Source organism: Brachyistius frenatus, unplaced genomic scaffold, assembly GCF_029030835.1.
Source record: "Brachyistius frenatus isolate BFR_SWC_R1_liver_20210118 unplaced genomic scaffold, ASM2903083v1 Contig_3, whole genome shotgun sequence".
Classification (NCBI taxonomy): Eukaryota; Metazoa; Chordata; class Actinopteri; family Embiotocidae; genus Brachyistius; species Brachyistius frenatus.
Genome location: NW_027210602.1, coordinates 3,398,434 through 3,415,209, shown reverse-complemented (window position 1 = coordinate 3,415,209; position 16,776 = coordinate 3,398,434). Strand labels below are relative to the sequence as shown.

At 40.0% G+C, this 16,776-nt stretch overlaps 2 protein-coding genes across 3 annotated transcripts in view; one reads left to right on the top strand and one right to left on the bottom strand.

Annotated features, from left to right (window-relative positions):
• Nucleotides 1-16,776, bottom strand: part of LOC138623814 (ER degradation-enhancing alpha-mannosidase-like protein 3) — a 131,553-nt gene that overhangs the window by 47,755 nt on the left and 67,022 nt on the right. The window lies entirely within an intron of this gene.
• Nucleotides 2,436-16,776, top strand: part of exd3 (exonuclease 3'-5' domain containing 3) — a 41,478-nt gene continuing 27,137 nt past the window's right edge. The window contains exons 1-18 of one of the 2 annotated variants that reach the window (XM_069703535.1): nucleotides 2,436-2,476; nucleotides 6,571-6,655; nucleotides 8,118-8,279; nucleotides 8,489-8,674; nucleotides 8,809-8,862; nucleotides 9,037-9,176; nucleotides 9,266-9,372; nucleotides 9,592-9,665; nucleotides 11,117-11,155; nucleotides 11,297-11,463; nucleotides 12,054-12,207; nucleotides 12,356-12,554; nucleotides 12,642-12,754; nucleotides 13,345-13,528; nucleotides 13,694-13,866; nucleotides 14,589-14,807; nucleotides 15,637-15,690; nucleotides 15,818-15,949. In XM_069703535.1, the coding sequence (XP_069559636.1) occupies nucleotides 6,611-6,655; nucleotides 8,118-8,279; nucleotides 8,489-8,674; nucleotides 8,809-8,862; nucleotides 9,037-9,176; nucleotides 9,266-9,372; nucleotides 9,592-9,665; nucleotides 11,117-11,155; nucleotides 11,297-11,463; nucleotides 12,054-12,207; nucleotides 12,356-12,554; nucleotides 12,642-12,754; nucleotides 13,345-13,528; nucleotides 13,694-13,866; nucleotides 14,589-14,807; nucleotides 15,637-15,690; nucleotides 15,818-15,949 (2,202 nt within the window). In that variant the 5' untranslated portion in view covers nucleotides 2,436-2,476; nucleotides 6,571-6,610. The remainder of the gene's footprint in view (nucleotides 2,477-6,570; nucleotides 6,656-8,117; nucleotides 8,280-8,488; nucleotides 8,675-8,808; nucleotides 8,863-9,036; nucleotides 9,177-9,265; nucleotides 9,373-9,591; nucleotides 9,666-11,116; nucleotides 11,156-11,296; nucleotides 11,464-12,053; nucleotides 12,208-12,355; nucleotides 12,555-12,641; nucleotides 12,755-13,344; nucleotides 13,529-13,693; nucleotides 13,867-14,588; nucleotides 14,808-15,636; nucleotides 15,691-15,817; nucleotides 15,950-16,776) is intronic. The other variant, XM_069703527.1, reaches the window with a different exon arrangement.

The following is a 16,776-nucleotide window of genomic DNA, read 5'->3' as shown; positions in this document are numbered from 1 at the left end:
GTCTGTCGAAGAGATGACGCGCGGGACACGTGGTAAACAACTTTGATCACGTGACACGGCGTCACGCCCACTGACTTCTAATCCGTTCCAATGAATTATTCAATAATTAACTTTTTCTTTTCTTTTTTAATATAAATATTCGGTCTAGGAAGGGACACAACCAGTGGTGGAAGAAGTACTGAGGGTCTTCACTTCAGTAAGAGGACGCCACAAGTAAGAGTCCCCGCATTCAAAAAGCTTGTAGCTAAGAATTAACAGAAAAATGTACTTAAAGTATTAAAAGTAAAAAAAAAAAAGAAGCTCCCTGTCACTGTTTGAGTGTTAAATATGATGTTTCTGGATTAATATGACTGCTGAATTAATAGGCTATGCATTTTGCATTTTACTGCTTTAGTTGTTTAAGGTTCTCCTGATTGTAACAGCTTTATGAAGGCCTAATGTTGATTAAGTTTAATCTACAGTAATGCGTTTAATCTACAGTATACGATCATCATGTATGTATAGTTTCTGTTCTTTTAGAACCACGTGTCTCTAAAAAGTTTACAAGCTCAGAAAACCAACTTGTTTTGTGATCATATATTTGCCAGCTGATCCCGTTTTTTTTTAATTAAATTATTTTTTGTTTATTTAGCTTAAAAAGTAAACCCATAAAAGATCACTTAATCCTTCAGTTTATTAAAAAAATATATATATAATCCAAAACACCAAGTTTGGAGATATATAGCTTTCAGTGGAAAGGAAGGGTAAAATATGTAATCCGAAATATAGGCTGACCAGTATCTTAAACTGTCAGACGAATGTAGTGGAGTAAAAAGCAGTCAACAATATTTGCCTCTTGAGATGTGGTGGAGTAGAATTATAAGGTTGCATAAAATGGAAATACTCAAGTAAAGTACAAATGCTTCAAATTTGTACTTAAGTGCAGTTCTCACGTGGATGCACTTAGTTTCATCCCAACATTGTATGTTAGGTTAGGTTAGGTTAGGTTAGGTAAGGTAGTTACTTTATTAATCCCCGAGGGGAATTTTTTTTTCGCTACAGCAGCATACAGAAGCAATAAGATAATAATAGAATAATAGAAAAGCAATAAAATAACAGTAAAAAAATATAAAATATAAAATGCACAGTATATACAGTACAGTATACAGTATATATATATATATACATATATATGATATTACAAAACATATATTTACTCTCGTATGTACAATCTATCTACTCTAAAAGCGACGGATAGGTGGCATCTTATATAGTAGTCTATGTTGGGTGGCGATAGTGTTCATCATCCCAACCTGTCAGAGGCAGCAACGTGCCGCAAGGTATCCAGTCCGCCGGAAATCCCAGACGGAGGAGGAGAAGAAGAAGAAGAGCAGGAAGTCGCAGTAACAGCGGAAGAAGACGAAGAAGAAGAAGAAGCTGGCGTTTACTTGTAGTAACAAGCGAGGTACAAGTTTACCTGACGATAACTAACTGGAAAAAGTACTGTATGGTGAGTCATTTCGTACCGATAACACAACTTTACATTATTGTAATGAAATATTTGTCGCCGGTTGACACCACGTAGTAGAATATAAAGAGGCAACGCTGTGCTGGAGAGCCACTGTAGCAGTTAGCTTTACGAGCCAACTAAGTTAGTACATTATCACAGATCGGTCGGTTTTGTGGCTTTTACGTGAAAACAAATCTGGAGCAAATACGACAGTAACACTCGCTCGGGTGTCGGTCTTTGATCTGACCGGTCCAGGCCACAGGCCGTAGGTCCAGACAGGCTGATGTTTGCTAACAGAAATCCGAGTACTGAGGAAGAACGGTGCGTTTTCTCACCACCAGGTGGAGCTAGAAGATTTAAAAACAACAACAACAACAAAACAAACAAAAAAACCACACACACACACACACACACACACAAAAAAAAAGCCTGGACTGCAGGTGCTGTATCTCATTTCTCGTCAATCCCCTGAAATAGCGCTGTTTCCCGGACAGCGCTTGCATGCCTGAGCCCGCCTCTCGAGAAACAACCAGACTTCAGGCCTAAAAAAACATCCTCAGCCTGAAACCAAGTCTCTCAGCCAACTGGCATCCAGCCCTTTCTCAGGCTGCTGTTCCCACAGCTTTTTCTTGTTGCTGTTTTAAACTGCTGTATGTATAAAATGTTCTTTTGTTTTGGTTAGAGTTGTTTTGTTTTTTATTTGGTACAGTGATACTATTCAAAGTATCACAAGTATCACCAGTTGCCCAATATAGTTGAGCGCGTATCCATAAACATGCTGCTGAATGTGCTGTATGTGGGATATTTAATCTTTTGCTTAGGTATTACTGTATGCTCTATACACACATTCCTAAAATATCTGTCATGCTGTGGCAGTGATATGTTTGAACTATAAGGTTTACAATTCCTATTTAAACGTCTGTTTTTCTGTGTTCCTACAGAGAGAGATGGCAGACATGGCGAGCTACACCAGTCCAGAGGAAATGGGTCAGTACTGTACCACAGTTTCACCGCAGACACTTCTTTTTCACAATTTCATCTAGAAAACCACACACATCGGGGTTAACTGTAGTGTTGATGATGGCTATACAAACTCCAAAGGTACAAGACAGAGCTGAGTAATATCTGCAGGCAGTAGGTGATTTGTTATTATTTAACTAAGGGATGGCCCAATGGAAGTATTTTTCAATACACAGCAGAGTTAGGTTACTGATATTTCAGAGCCGGAGCCATAGATTCTAAGTTGCGCAAATGTCAGTCAGATAAAGGATGAATGAGTCAGGCAGACTAGTCATAACTGACTAACATATCCAACGACACAACCGCTCTGTCCCTGCACTCTCTGATAGATAGATAGATAGATAGATAGATAGATAGATAGATAGATAGATAGACAGACAGACAGACAGACAGACAGACAGTTAGTTAGTTAGTTAGTTAGTTAGTTAGTTAGTTAGTTAGTTAGTTAGTTAGTTAGTTAGTTAGTTAGTTAGTTTATTGATCCCCAAGGGGAAATTTTTTCGCTACAGCAGCATTTATAGATACAGGAAAGCAATAAGCGATAAAATAACAGTAAACTAGGAGCTGGAGAGGGGGGATGGCAGGTCATCAAAGGGGATTGCACGTTGGTCATTTTGCTAACTAGGGGTATGGCACCCCGCCTCGTTGCCCCTTAAATTACCTGCTTTCTGCAGTGAAATATACAGTACGATGCTGTTGTTGGTGTTAATGTCAGATAGCATAACATTTATGCAGTGGTAAGGCACATGTATTCTGATACCTTTTGTCCAAACTATATTACCTCTAGAGAATGTGGTTCAGGAGAAAAATGACAGGAGAGCAACACGATAGAATTGTCAGACATAGTTTTAGACAGCTGCTTGTTGTGTTAACTAGAGCCTGACTATGTTAAATGACCCCTTAAAACGTTATTATTCATGTCCTTATTTAACAAGTGAATATTTTCTTTATTATTTTTTTGAAAATAATCTTGGGTCCATTGATAGATGGATGAAGAAAACTTTAAATTCCGACCACAACTTTTTTAGACTACCGCAGCAATTACGTCAAAGTATCTCCTAATATGTTCCCTCTGTGAATCTTATGTCTTGGACTCATTTCTGATTTAAAGCTCTCTTTATACGTGTTCTTTGACATTATTTAGCTCAACACCACACAAGGATTCCATTGGTTATTTAACTCGTATCAGCATTGTTGTTCTTTTTTTTCCTCTGTAGAGCTTGCAGGTGTGTGTCACTGCACATTTAGAGAACCCAGGTTGTAGTGGGTCATTTATGGCGAGGCAATTAACATGTAAACACTGCTTTAATAAGCATCATATTCTGCAAGTGCTGGTGTTCTCTTCATTTTCAAGCCTCGGCAATAGCTCCAGCTGAAAGCCTTTTCTAGCACCTACAACAAAATACAAAAGAAGAGAAGTGCTTGTAGAAGAATGTTGTGGCATTCTTCCAGTGGAGTTGAGCCACTTGCACAACCACTGCCAAGTCACACTGAAGTTGTTCTGGTGGCTGTAGTGACACCAAATGCCCCATTTAGACACTTGATCTTTGTGTTTCCTTTATTTTGGCAGCTGCCTGGCAACATGCAGTCAGACATGCCTGTGGATTTAATGTCTAATTCTTACTGAAATCGTTTTGGGAGAGTGGGGGACAACGATTGTGTCGGATTACATTAAAATCCACTTAGTGAAAATGTCGTATTTTCTCAAGTTTCAAATGATCGTGTAAAATAAATAAATAACAAAAAAACAAAAAAAACTTTCTCAGAGGTGAATGAGTGCGTGTACTCTGTGTCCCATGTGTTTGTACGTGGTGATAGGGTTATTATGTTGTAATGAATGGGGAGCCTCTAGCTCTATCATTCGTCCACTAGCCGAGACTGTAAAGAAGCTACATGCTCAACATTCCTCTCTTCATACAAACAGAGAGTCTGAAGTGGATTGTGCTGTTTGTGTCCGTGTGAGTCCCTGTGCACGTAGTATATACATGTTTGTCAGTGGGATGAATAGGCCGGAGTAGGGCGTATAACAGCAAAGGAAACTCTCCAGCCTTTCAAATGTTTTAAATTAAAGGACCTTTGAGTAGATCATTTCAGAGTTTATTGTTTTTCTATGCATGTCTGAGTCTATTTAATACATAACTAGCATGCTGTAATGGTGCTGTCAGAGCTGTGACATCGTGGTGATATACTGAAGAGTATTTTAATTTGAAAAGACTCCTGTCTGTAATGCAACAATTAAGAATCTATTACAAAAATAAAAACAGTTTTATCAATGATTGTCACATTGAGTGGAAATTTCTGGAAGGTGGGAAATGCACTTTGGAGTGATTGAAACGAATATTGAGTATGAATGATTTCTACTCAATGGGTCAGCGCATCCAAATACACAGGCATAGTGTGGCATTTTCTTAAATAATAGAACCATGTCTCAGAACATGAGGCTGGTTTTGTATTGGCAAAAAGGAGATTGTTTTTGACTTTTTCTTTTCTTTTTTTTTTTTTTTACTGTGCTGTTTTATAATAAGAAAAATGAGGAACAGTGACCTGCTAAACTTGTAAGGAAATCAAACGCAAACGCAATCATCATGGAAGTGAGACATTATTAGTCACGAGTGTGTTTTTGTTATTCAAAATAGGAATTCAGGTGAGTTTTTTGAGAGGAGTTGAAAGAAAAGAAGCACAAGGATTTGTGCTGCTGCTAGAAGATAACTGAAAATTTGTGATTGCAAGGCAACATGAAAGAGACAAAAAGTGTCGGAGAAGGAGGAAGGAGGAGGAGAGAAGAGAAGAGAAGAGAAGAGAAGAGAAGAGAAGAGAAGAGAAGAGAAGAGAAGAGAAGAGAAGAGAAGAGAAGAGAAGAGAAGAGAAGAGAAGAGAAGAGAAGAGAAGAGAAGAGGTTTTGGTCTGCTTTCCCAGGCTATGCATCAGGAAGGCTGTATTTTTTACACCATGACCAGCGCATAGCCTTTTCCTGGGGAAATCCGAGACAAAATCAAGAGAGGCTGGTGCAGGGAGGGAGAGGAGAACAGGAAAACTAGCCCTGGGAAGGAAGGAGGAAGGGAGGGGGTAAGGGGGAAGGGGGGAGCAGGTACGGTGGAGGCCACACAGCATGAGCGACATAGAAAGAAGCTGGAGCTTTTGGGAAGGCTCAGTGGAACATACGCAGAAGCAGACAGAAAACCGTGAAACACACATGCACACTCACATGTTCCTCTTGTTTCCAAGCTCTTCTACCCACCGTGGCATTCCTAAAATGCGCCCCGAGAGTCTTCTCCAGAGTATTTTGGCTGCAGATTCAGCTGGAATGCAGAGCTAATGCTGGGTTCCTCTACTGTCCAACCAGCCTCAGCTGTTAATCCGATGTTATGGCTGCTCTGACATGCCTGTTAAAGAAATAGCATTTGACGTTCTGGCTACTCAGCTATGCCTGTTTTAACAAACAATATTTCCAGTATATCGCATTACCGATAAGCTAAGATTTAGGTGGGATACAAAACAAGGTATTTCAAGATGTTTGGCAGCAAATTTGACTGTATTACATGAGCAGTGATGGCAAATCAGCACCGCGGCTTTCAGAATTGTTTCATGACCTTTAATAAACTTATATTTACGCAGCCAGGTAGGTTGTTGGTGCCAGACAACCTTGTTTTAGGTTGTTGATAAACATTTATTTAAGCAGGTAATTAATTGTGCAAGTGGGGAAAAAAAAAAAGTGGTTTGTCATTGGAAGATTCAACTGAATAAAAAAATGAATTTAAACTGTTGGGAACGTGACCAACTTGCATAGCCTCAGCAGTTTAAGAAAAAAAATATTTCTTTATGAATGACATTTGTGAGGTTTATACCTAAAACATTAGCATTTTGTACAGTTTTTATTTTCACAAATCAGATTAAGTTTTAGTACCTGACTACCATCTAGTAACATGTCAATGGCCAGAGTGAAACCCCACCTCATCTGTGTGTGTGTGTGTGTGTGTGTGTGTGTGTGTGTGTGTGTGTGTGTGTGTGTGTGTGTGTGTGTGTGTGTGTGTGTGTGTGTGTGTGTGATATTTCTTCTCCAGATTTTGGCCTGGCCGTGCTGAGAGACGAACTCTTCGAGCTATGGAGCCGGAAAGATCTGCAGACAGTAAGAGTCACTTTCACAGCGTGCGTCAGGTCCATGTATGCAATATTCAGTGTGTGTGTGTTTACAGTGGGATGGAGTCTTTGTGTGTCTGTGTCTGCCTGAAGCACTTGGAGCGAGCGAGAGAGAGATTCCAGCATCTTTAAGTGAAGCTTATTTGTGTGTGTGTGTGTGTGTGTGTGTGTGTGTGTGTGTGTGTGTGTGTGTGTGTGTGTGTGTGTGTGTGTGTGTGTGTTAATGAGGAAACCAGACTGTCTGTCAGAAGGAAGGAATTTGTGTTGCTCTGAATGAACTTGAGATGTGTGCGAGGAGGATATTGAGTGGATGACATCTGTTTTACAAATTAAGACCCAGCGCGAGGCGTTCTCACACAGATATTATTTTCTCATGTAGGAAGTTTCTAATGCCGGCGTTTGCATTCTTAAACTCGCACCTAAAATGTGTCACAAGCTTCTGTGTCTGCCGGGCCCAGAGAGGCAAGTTACTGTAGCTGTTGGTCGTCATTAGCGTTTGTGGGGTTAAAAAAAAAAAAACCGCTTGTCAGTTCCCTCAATTTACCAAACAAGCTGTTAAAAAATAGAAATCTGCAGATGTTGATTTATCAGACGTATGTCTGAACTGTGGAGTATTTTTTGTGTGCAAATTTACCCTCTCTAACGTGACTGTAATACCGTGGCCTCAGAGGAAAATTTAAAATTTTGTATGTGGACGTCCACTCAGTGTTGATGATAGCTGAAACAAGAAATTCCTCAATGTGTGCTCTATTCAATGAATAAGCTGTTTTCTTCTTCATAGCTGAGCCGTGCTGGCATTGCCTACATGTACCAGGATGCATTGCGTATGAGCTTCTGACACTTAACCCCCAAATCCTTAAGTTCCCTTAGCCAAGTCTCTCCCCGTTTTAGTGCCCAATCAACAACAAAACAACAAGTAGCCAGATGGGAAAGAAGGTGGTTATTTATCAGGAAGCTACTAGTTCTAATCATAGACTGTAATGTTAGCAGGTATTGTTAACACCAACAACCCGACCTGCTCACAAAATGTTTGTCCGACGTTGCCGTCAATCACTACCATCATTCACTTTGTTGGCAAAAACATAGCGTTTGGGACAAAAATACTCACTTAATGGTCTCGGCCGTGATGGATTTAGTTGTGTTTTGTAGTTTATCTTTAGTATCCTAAAGTAGGTCTCCAGCACACCTGTCTGTGCTGCGTATGTAAAATATGTCCTCATCCATAACATCCTCTGCACTCATAAGTTCGGATGGCGCTTTTGCCGTCGCAGATGTGGCTAGTTGCAGCACAAGCGAAGAGGGCAAAGTTTTGATTTGTTTTTGGACAGCGTCTACCCTTCTGTAATCACTCGTGTTTTGATAAATTCACAATTTAGATGAACCTACCCTCAAGCTCTAATGTTTTCTACATTCACCTTTTACTCTCTAACATGATGTTTTTACCACTCCCTCCTCCTCTGTTCACCCACAGCTACATTTGGTAGCCCTTAAGGGATTTTCAAACATGTCTGAGCCTCTGGAGACCTTCTTAACAATCCTTGAGAGCTGTCCGGGCAAACAGAAGGGTCGGAGCCACACCATCGGCCAACACATCCTCATGGAGTTCCAGATGTGGATACAGGAAAATCCTCAGGTAGCTGAGCCAGCTGTTTAACACCAGTGCTTTGGGATTCTTCTGCAGCTCCAGTCCAACTTGTGTCACCTTTTGTGGTTTTAAACTGTACATATACCATCACACTTTTATGTGTGTAGACAAACGAAATAGGGACCCACTCATGAAAAAAACAGCCTCTAGTGTTTTCTTTTGCCATTTTTGTAAGAGAAGGTGTCTCCCTCCAACAGGTGAACCTCAGCTCACTCCCAGAGCAGCAAGCTCGGGCGCTTCAGGGACGGGCTCTGAGCTTACTAACAGATACCCACCCCAGCTTTGTAAACAACCTCGTAAGCATCTACCAGCTCAATTCCTTGGATCCAGCTATACTGCGGTTGCACATTGTGGGGTTACAGGCTCTCAACTGCTACAAAGAGGTGAGTGCCTGATTTGGTGTTAACATTTTTATGTCAGAATCTTTTCAGAAAAAATTATTTAGAAACTTGTGTTAATGCTGGCACAAGCAAAAAAAAAAATTTTGACACTGAATTACACTTTCTGTTGTTCACAGGCTGCAGCGCTCAGCATAAAGCTAGAATTACAGAATGGGCTAATTATGGAGGAGGTGAGACAAAACATTTGCGTAGACAGAGTATGTATTTGTGGTCTTTTGTGTTTCCTTATTCATAAACAGTTGTAGTTACAAACATGCTTTCAGCAAGTTTGATTGGAATTTCTCAAATTGTCCTGTTTTTAAAAAAAATCTGTATCCAACCTCATCTCCAACCTTCTTCTGCAGATGTGCGTACCGCTAATCTTACAGGATAAGTTTTCATTGGCAGAGGCCTTCGTCACAGGTCACCAGCATCTAGAACAACAACTGGTCACAATGCTGGACTCTTGGTGCCACCCCAGCTTCAGCGCAGACGAGATAAGGAAGTATGGTATATGTGTGAATGCAGGGGGACTGTATAAATGCAGGCATCAACAAGCCACTCGATAAACTGTGTGCACGTGCGTTTCTACAGGCGGTTCCCTCGGCTCTCTCTGTCCAAACACTGCATGGGACTGATCCAGCCCAAAATGCTCACCAAACACATCTTACGACTCCTGGAGAAATTTAAGATCGACCAAGGTAGGTGACAGGGCACGCATCTGGTGGTTCATGTATATAGTATATATTAGCCTATAACCAAGCTGCTGTAGGCCAGTGGTTCTTTTTATAAGTGTTTTTGTTGTTGTTTTGCTTCCTTCTTGTGTGTTCTTTTGTGAATGTTAAGTGTTTTGGGACCACGGCACGTGGTTTTACTTAAAATAAATGATTATTCACTGGGGTTGGGGTTTTTTGACACAGGGCTTTGTCCCAATGCTCTGCACAAGAGGAGACTAGACTCTCTGCGTTTCCTCATGTACAAAAGATTTGTGGAGGTAAGTGACGCAGTAGGCTTTCAATTTTATACAAATTATATTTACAAATATACCATCAAAGCAGCTACTCACCAGTGACTTTCCCTTTTCAGTTTGTATGAATTGATGACGACACTGGTAATTAATTTGACGTGGAAGATAGATGTCTGCTCTTGTTTGCTGTTTGAAATTCGCACTTTGCGAAGTTTTTCGGACAGTTTGTTGTTGGTGACTGAATTGTTTTGTTCTTTTATCTGTCGCTTTGGTGCTTGAGACAATGTTCATCACTAATGTGAAGTAAATAGATCCAATTGATTTTGGTTTAGAGCAACACTGATTTGTTAATGCTCAGTTAGTCTGTCATAATAGTTGCAGCCACGTTTCTGTTTACTCATGGAAAGACTCTGGCCAGACACATGTCAATATTTCTGTATGACCCTAATTTCCAAGGCAAAGTTGAGAGTGTGGTACAGGTTTGCTTCTTTCATTGAAAAAGAAATTGGCAAATCATTTTTTGACACTACACCAATATGCCTGTTTAATTAAATTATAAAACTTTATTCTTGACTTTGAAAGTAGTGCATGATCTGTCAGTCTCTTAACTCCCTGGGATGAGTTTCCTGGGTAGTACAAAATGTAGGTGCTACAGGAGTGGGGACTTGATCTTGCAAATATGTGTTATTCATTGGTGAATAAAGACACGACTTTTCTAAGGACATGTTTTTAAATCTTTCCCGAGGGTGAGGAGAGGCCTTGCTTGGCACTGCTGTGATGAACATTGTTTTTTACTGCAAAATTACTGTAACATTAAATTAGCTATATTTGAATTTTTATACAGCTGCATCTTTTGTGTTTTTAATACATCAAAACAGTTTTAAAGGTATTTATTTTATGACATTAATACAGTATAAACAAAATAAAATGGAGTAAGCAATATGTTTTGTCTGGGAAATGTTTACTGAACATTTAATGTTTTGGATAATGGATCTCATATTGCAGTTTTACATACAAATATGTCATCTTTAATTACAGATCAAAATTGTCACAATTTTATTTTTAGAAAAACATAAGCTGTAAGAGAACACAGTGCACTCTGTTGTTTTTAAGGTGTAAGATTTAGTTCCTAAAAGCATGGGCAAGATTTTGAGACTCAACACTTTGGGTTTCAGACAAAACAAATATTTGTCTGTAAATACATATTTGAGGAACTTTGATTGGAATCTGTTCGAAAGAATCTATCAGCGAAATTGATGTAATATTGAATTAATGTCTCTTTGTCACATTGAAAAACTGCCAAAGCACAGCTGTGAGAGGATGGTGATGTGAAACAAGGACTTGTGGGAACAGACAGTAATGATGATGGTGACACAACTGCTTTTGTGAAGACAAAATTGTCATCAGATTAGAGATTAGAAATTTTAAGCAAGAGTGAGCAAAAACACTGTTTTTGCATCTTTTTCCTTTCCTCATAGAAAAGCATGACAGAGGAGAACTGGAGTGACCATGTTCAGGTAGGTTTTGCTTGAAGGCATGTATGGATATGATGCTGTGTAGAGCTAAACTGCGCTGCATTTAAAAAAAAATTATTATTAAGAACATGTATAGGATGTGTGATGACATTTCAAGTGCTTGTGTGTGTTATCTATGCATAGTATGTGATGGGAGATGACTTCGAGCTGCAGATTCAGTTGGTGGAGATGCTGGTGAGGTACAGTGGTTTACAGAAAGCCTCCCAGTGGTCACTGAGATACAACGTCCCCAGAAATCGACTGCCCTGCGGGGTATGGGAAATGCAACAGAGTCTCCCGCCTGATCTACAGTGAGTTGGCCAAAACATGCATAAACATATCCTGTTACGCAACTTGTGGTATGAACATGAATACTTTTTTTTTTTTTTTTTTTAAAGAAAAATAGGTGTAACCTCAGAGTTTTTGTCCTTGCTGTACCATCTGTACTCTGGAGTAAAAAAAAAAATTGTCTCTCCACATCCCCTTTCTCACATTACAAGTCAGTCTGTTATCATATAGCTCACTGATTTACTGATCTTTAGCAACAGTTGCTCAATACTGTGTTATGTACCAAGATTTTGTACCCTGTTGTTTCTATTCAACCATTTGCATTGATTGTGTATGTTTGAATGTTGTACTTAATATGGGGTTTGAAACCAAATGTCCTTGATGGTCCCTTTCAGTGGTACTTTTTTCTAGATGTCGACGTCAATTCTTCTCAATTCTAATACCTAATATGCAATGTTTGTTGCCTTTTTTTATTTTGTAATTTTTCTGTAATGTTATCAATCCACTTTCTTATTGTTCTGCCTGATGTTATGTTGTTTTATGTCTCTTTCCACGATGCGTCATTGATATGTAAACTCACAAAAACACACACGTGTGTCTCCCCCCCGCTCAGACAGATATGTCAACGTGATCCATCAAAGACTGAGGAGTGGATGCCGTCTCCGTCTCACTGTCAGAAGTTCTACCAGGTGCCGCTCACCAGAGACAAGGTTCACTTTGTGGACACACTGGAAGCTCTTCAGAGATGTCGAAGCATTGTGCTCAAGGTACATAGAAGGGAATATCATCTAATAAAGGGGAAAAAAACAACTTGTTGAAAATGTTTTGTGTCACAAGTTGGATAGGCAGGCACTTTGGGACTAGTGAATCCTTTTAAATTTAACATCTCTTATCCCTGTCTATCTCTTTTCCTAGGAAGGTGGCATAGTTGGAGTCGATATGGAGTGGCAGCCAACGTTTGGCTGCATCTCAACTCAGCAAGTTGCCCTGATACAGCTGGCAGTTTCTGACCAGGTTTTCTTATTAGACCTCTGTGCAAATGGATTCTGTCGGCATCCAGAAACAATCGGTTTCATCAGGGGCTTGTTCTCCCAACGAAATGTCCTTAAATTGGGTTAGCAAAAAATATGAAATCAAATTCATTCCTTTCTGTTTATAATTTGGCCCCTCACGTTTCTCCTTTTTTTTCTTTCACATTCAGGTTATGGTACGGGAGCCGGGGATCTCAAGTGTCTCTCAGCCACCTGGCACCAGTTAATAGAGAAACCGATGAAGATTGAGGGGTTCCTTGATCTTCTTAGTATACACCAAAAGGTAACGTTATCCACCCATTTACATAATCTCATAAAAATGGATTCTAAATGAATTCCAGCGGTTAGTTTAAGAGCATCACGCTTCCTTTATTAGTAGGGGTTTAATGTTTCATAAAATTCAAGTTCTTATTTATAGATGATGTCCTACTTTTAATTATTTTTTCAAAAAAATAATATCTTGCCTAATCATTTACTTAAGTATTTCTTGTCCCAAACTATGCCCAGCATTTTTCCAGATGTATGCAATGTAGCTGAAATCATCATCTCTGGGGTGGATATAAATGTTGAGATAGCAACATGGTTCTGTAACTGATGACGTTTCTTTTATCATCTGCTGGAATAGGCTATGTGTCGAAGCATGTGACGAGTCCCATTGTATTGTATATTTCAAAACCACAATGAATGTCAGGTTGAAACAGGATGTTTTGGCAGAACATTAAAGGGACTGTTGAAAGATTATTTTTTTCTCAAATTCGACATAATTTAAAATGATTAAGGTATTGTGACTGCAGCTATGGAAAAGTGTTTTTAGTGGAATGGATATTCAAGACTCGGACATGAAATTTATAATGTCTGTAATGCCTTACACAGATCCAGCGTGGTAAAGTGAACCGTACTCAGAATGGCCCTAAAAAGGTTCTGGTAGGAGATGACTGTGCAGAGAAAGGCCTCAGTCTGCTGGTACAACAGGTCCTGGGAAGACCCCTGGACAAAACAGAGCAGATGTCCAACTGGGAGAAGCGGCCACTACGCATCAGCCAAATTAGATATGCAGGTAAGGTATTATGCATGCACAGACAGACAATGACAGAGACAGATGGTCGCTGCTCTCGTCTCTATAGAATATAAGAGATTATTTTGTTATCCCCTGACAAACTGCAAACCAATAAATTCACCCCCTCTTGCTCTCTCTTTTTCTCTCTTCTTAACCCTCTTCTAGTGGCAGATGCCTACTGTTTGCTGGATGTGTACTCTGCTCTCTCCAGAAACCCAGCATGGTTTGGGCTGCCAGCTGACGTGCTCAGCATCTCTTTCGACCAATCACAGATGAGCAAAGACAAGAAGCGGAAGGAGAAACGGGGCAAGCATACGAAACAGGGCCTTGGCAACGAGGTAAGAGGTCAATTGGCATTTCTCCATAGCTATACTTGTTATTGACACTTTTAATTTATTTTTGTTAGGTTTCCTAGATGTTCAAAAAAAACAAAAACAAAAAAAAAACATAACACCTAGGTCAGGGAAACAGACTCTCTTCCCCTCTTCTTCAATTTTAGACAGAAAAACAAATGGGTTGTGAAATTGTAGGAGGCAGAACATGGAAATAAATAATCACATTAAACCGGTAGGTAACTTTAGGAGGGCATTTGTATCAAAATGACATTTTGATAAGAGGTATGAGGAAGCAAAGAGGGTGGCGTGTGTGTGTGAGACAAATTTTCATTTGAAAATTAGACTTTAGAGCAGTCAGTCACCAGAACATTGGCAGGGTTATATCAAACTGCAATCATGAACTCGAATCAACCCTTTTTTTTTTCATGAAGAGCTGCTGTCTTATTTTAACTATTCCTATTGTTCTTTGATAACATGCGACCCTTCACATGACATGTAAATGAATACAGGGAGCCTCCAACTGCAGCACCAGGGTTTGAGCCTCCAGCCTGCAGGGAGGGACAATACGTATTTGACCAAGACACTTCAGCAGTTCCTACCAGCTCCATGGGTGCAGTTGTATAACTCACCCTGTGCTTTGACCGCCCTGAACTGTTGTGCAAGTGAAAAGAAAGTCCCCCTATGGGGATCAGTTAAGTATCACATTATTGTCTCTGTCCATTTAGGAATGTCAGGGGGCTGAAAGGGTCAGTCCCCCTGGTTGTGCCACAGAGAAAGGCCTCCTGTGTGGCGAGAAGCCCTCAGAAGATTTCCCCCCTCTGCACCCCCAGCAGTTGCGGGTGGTGTGTGACAACATGCTACAGGGACTGGGGAGGTACCTGCGCTGTTTAGGAGTTGACGTGGTCATGCTGGAGAACACTGATGATCACAGAGTTGCAGCAGAGGTTAGTTAATAGACATTATACACAGACAATGAACCCAAGATTCACTTACAAAGTTAGCCAAAGTACTCGGGATGTCACAGTAACAGAAATTCTTTTGTCCGTACCAATCCCATTAAAATTTCACAATTCTGCCACAAAAATTTGTCAAATAAGAGTATTCCACCATGAACTCTTTTCACAAAATTTTTTGCAGACAATGAAACGAACACATACATCACAGACTGAATGGTAACTGATGATGGTGGCCTGCGAATATTAGGAGCAGCACCCAGCTCACAATATTAACTATTACTGCTGAAGCTCAAACATTGTTAGCCTTTGTTGTGTTTGGAGCGTTGCTACAGCCGATGTCAGCTGTAACAATTTGCTGCATTTTGGCAACATGTTGGTATTATAAAGATTATATAAAGGAGTCTATGTAGATATCCGGGTGCCTGTCGTTAGGGGGCTTTATCCTTTTTCTTAGAAATGATCCATGATTTGTAACTTGCCCCTGACTCAAACACAAGTGATCTCTATACACAAATTTTGGTGTGTTTTTTTTTTTTTTTCCTTCCACAAGTCACATCAGGCTTGTTACTGCACCTACACTTGCTCCTGGCATTCCACATGTTGTAGTTTTTGTCCCGTGTCTTCAGCACCTACGGCATCTACGGTACCTACAGTACCACAAAAAGACAAGTACCTAGTTTTTGCCTCGACTTGGTCCTGAAGCATCAGTTCTCGTGATATTCCCGTAAAGTACTGCATTTTATAGATAACAATCAGTAGTAGTGCTACATTAATTTAACTTAATTTCTTTTGTTTTTGTTTGAATTTGTTGTTTCAGTTAGCACAAGCTGAAGACCGTGTCATACTCACATGTGGACAACCGTTCCAAAGTGTAAGTACACATGAACTCATAATAGATCTAAAATCTACACTCTCTTGATGCATTTTGTGTGTTTGATCGCATGCACTTGGGTGTGCTGCTTGCTAGTATACATCTGTTGTCTCTGTGTCCATTACAGTTGCGTTCCCAAGTGGGTGAGGGTCGCTGTCTGTCCTTAGACTGTTCAGAGAAGGCCAGAGACCAGGCTGTTCGAGTCCTCAGACATTTCAACATCCAGCTCACTCCCAGCGATATCTTCAGCCGCTGTCAGGTACTTTTGTGTGAAATGTTTGTGTTTATGTAGTGTGGTGAAGGACACGACACTGTATGAACCTCAATGGCTGAGCTCTGTGCTCTTTCCCTAACTAAAATAATGTCTGTGATTGTCATGACAAATAAATGGGAAAATAAGCGGAACTAAAACGTACCGAGTGCAATAAGTTCATAACAAAACAAACAAATGAAGGGGACGGTAGAGAAGTGGGTGGAGAGTGGAAGACAAATAACTTGTGTATGATTTCACAATCTGTGAATTAAAGTCTATGCTTGCTTAGTACATCTATATTATTTGCATTTGGTTGAAACTTTCAGTGAGAAAGAGGAAAAAGCTTGAGTTTCTATATCAGTGAGAAGTACAAGCAACATCAATACCAAGGAAGTATTTCTGTGATTTTATAACCAGCTGACCTCATTGAAGTTCCTGAATCATTAAAAAGCTTGTGGCGGCTGTGGTTTATTGTTTAATACAGAACAAAAGCGGAACAGATTAATATCTGATAATGGGAAGGCTAAATGGTGAGAAACTGACATATTTGGAGTGTTTTCAGTCAGGCAGTAGGGGCCTTGACATGTAAAACTAGGAACAGAAGCTGGCGCAAGAAGTGAAGCTACACACAACTTGAGCAAGATACTTGCTCTGAAACAAACTCTCACACAGGAGCAGGACTTTGTTTTTCAAGTATTGCCTAGGATGAGAGAATGTCATGGTTTTCACCTCTCTGCATCTTGGGGTCTTGTTCATGAGTGAGATTAAGATGGAGAGAAATTGGCGAGCAGATCGGTATGGCATTGGCAGTAATCTGGGAGTTATGCCAGATT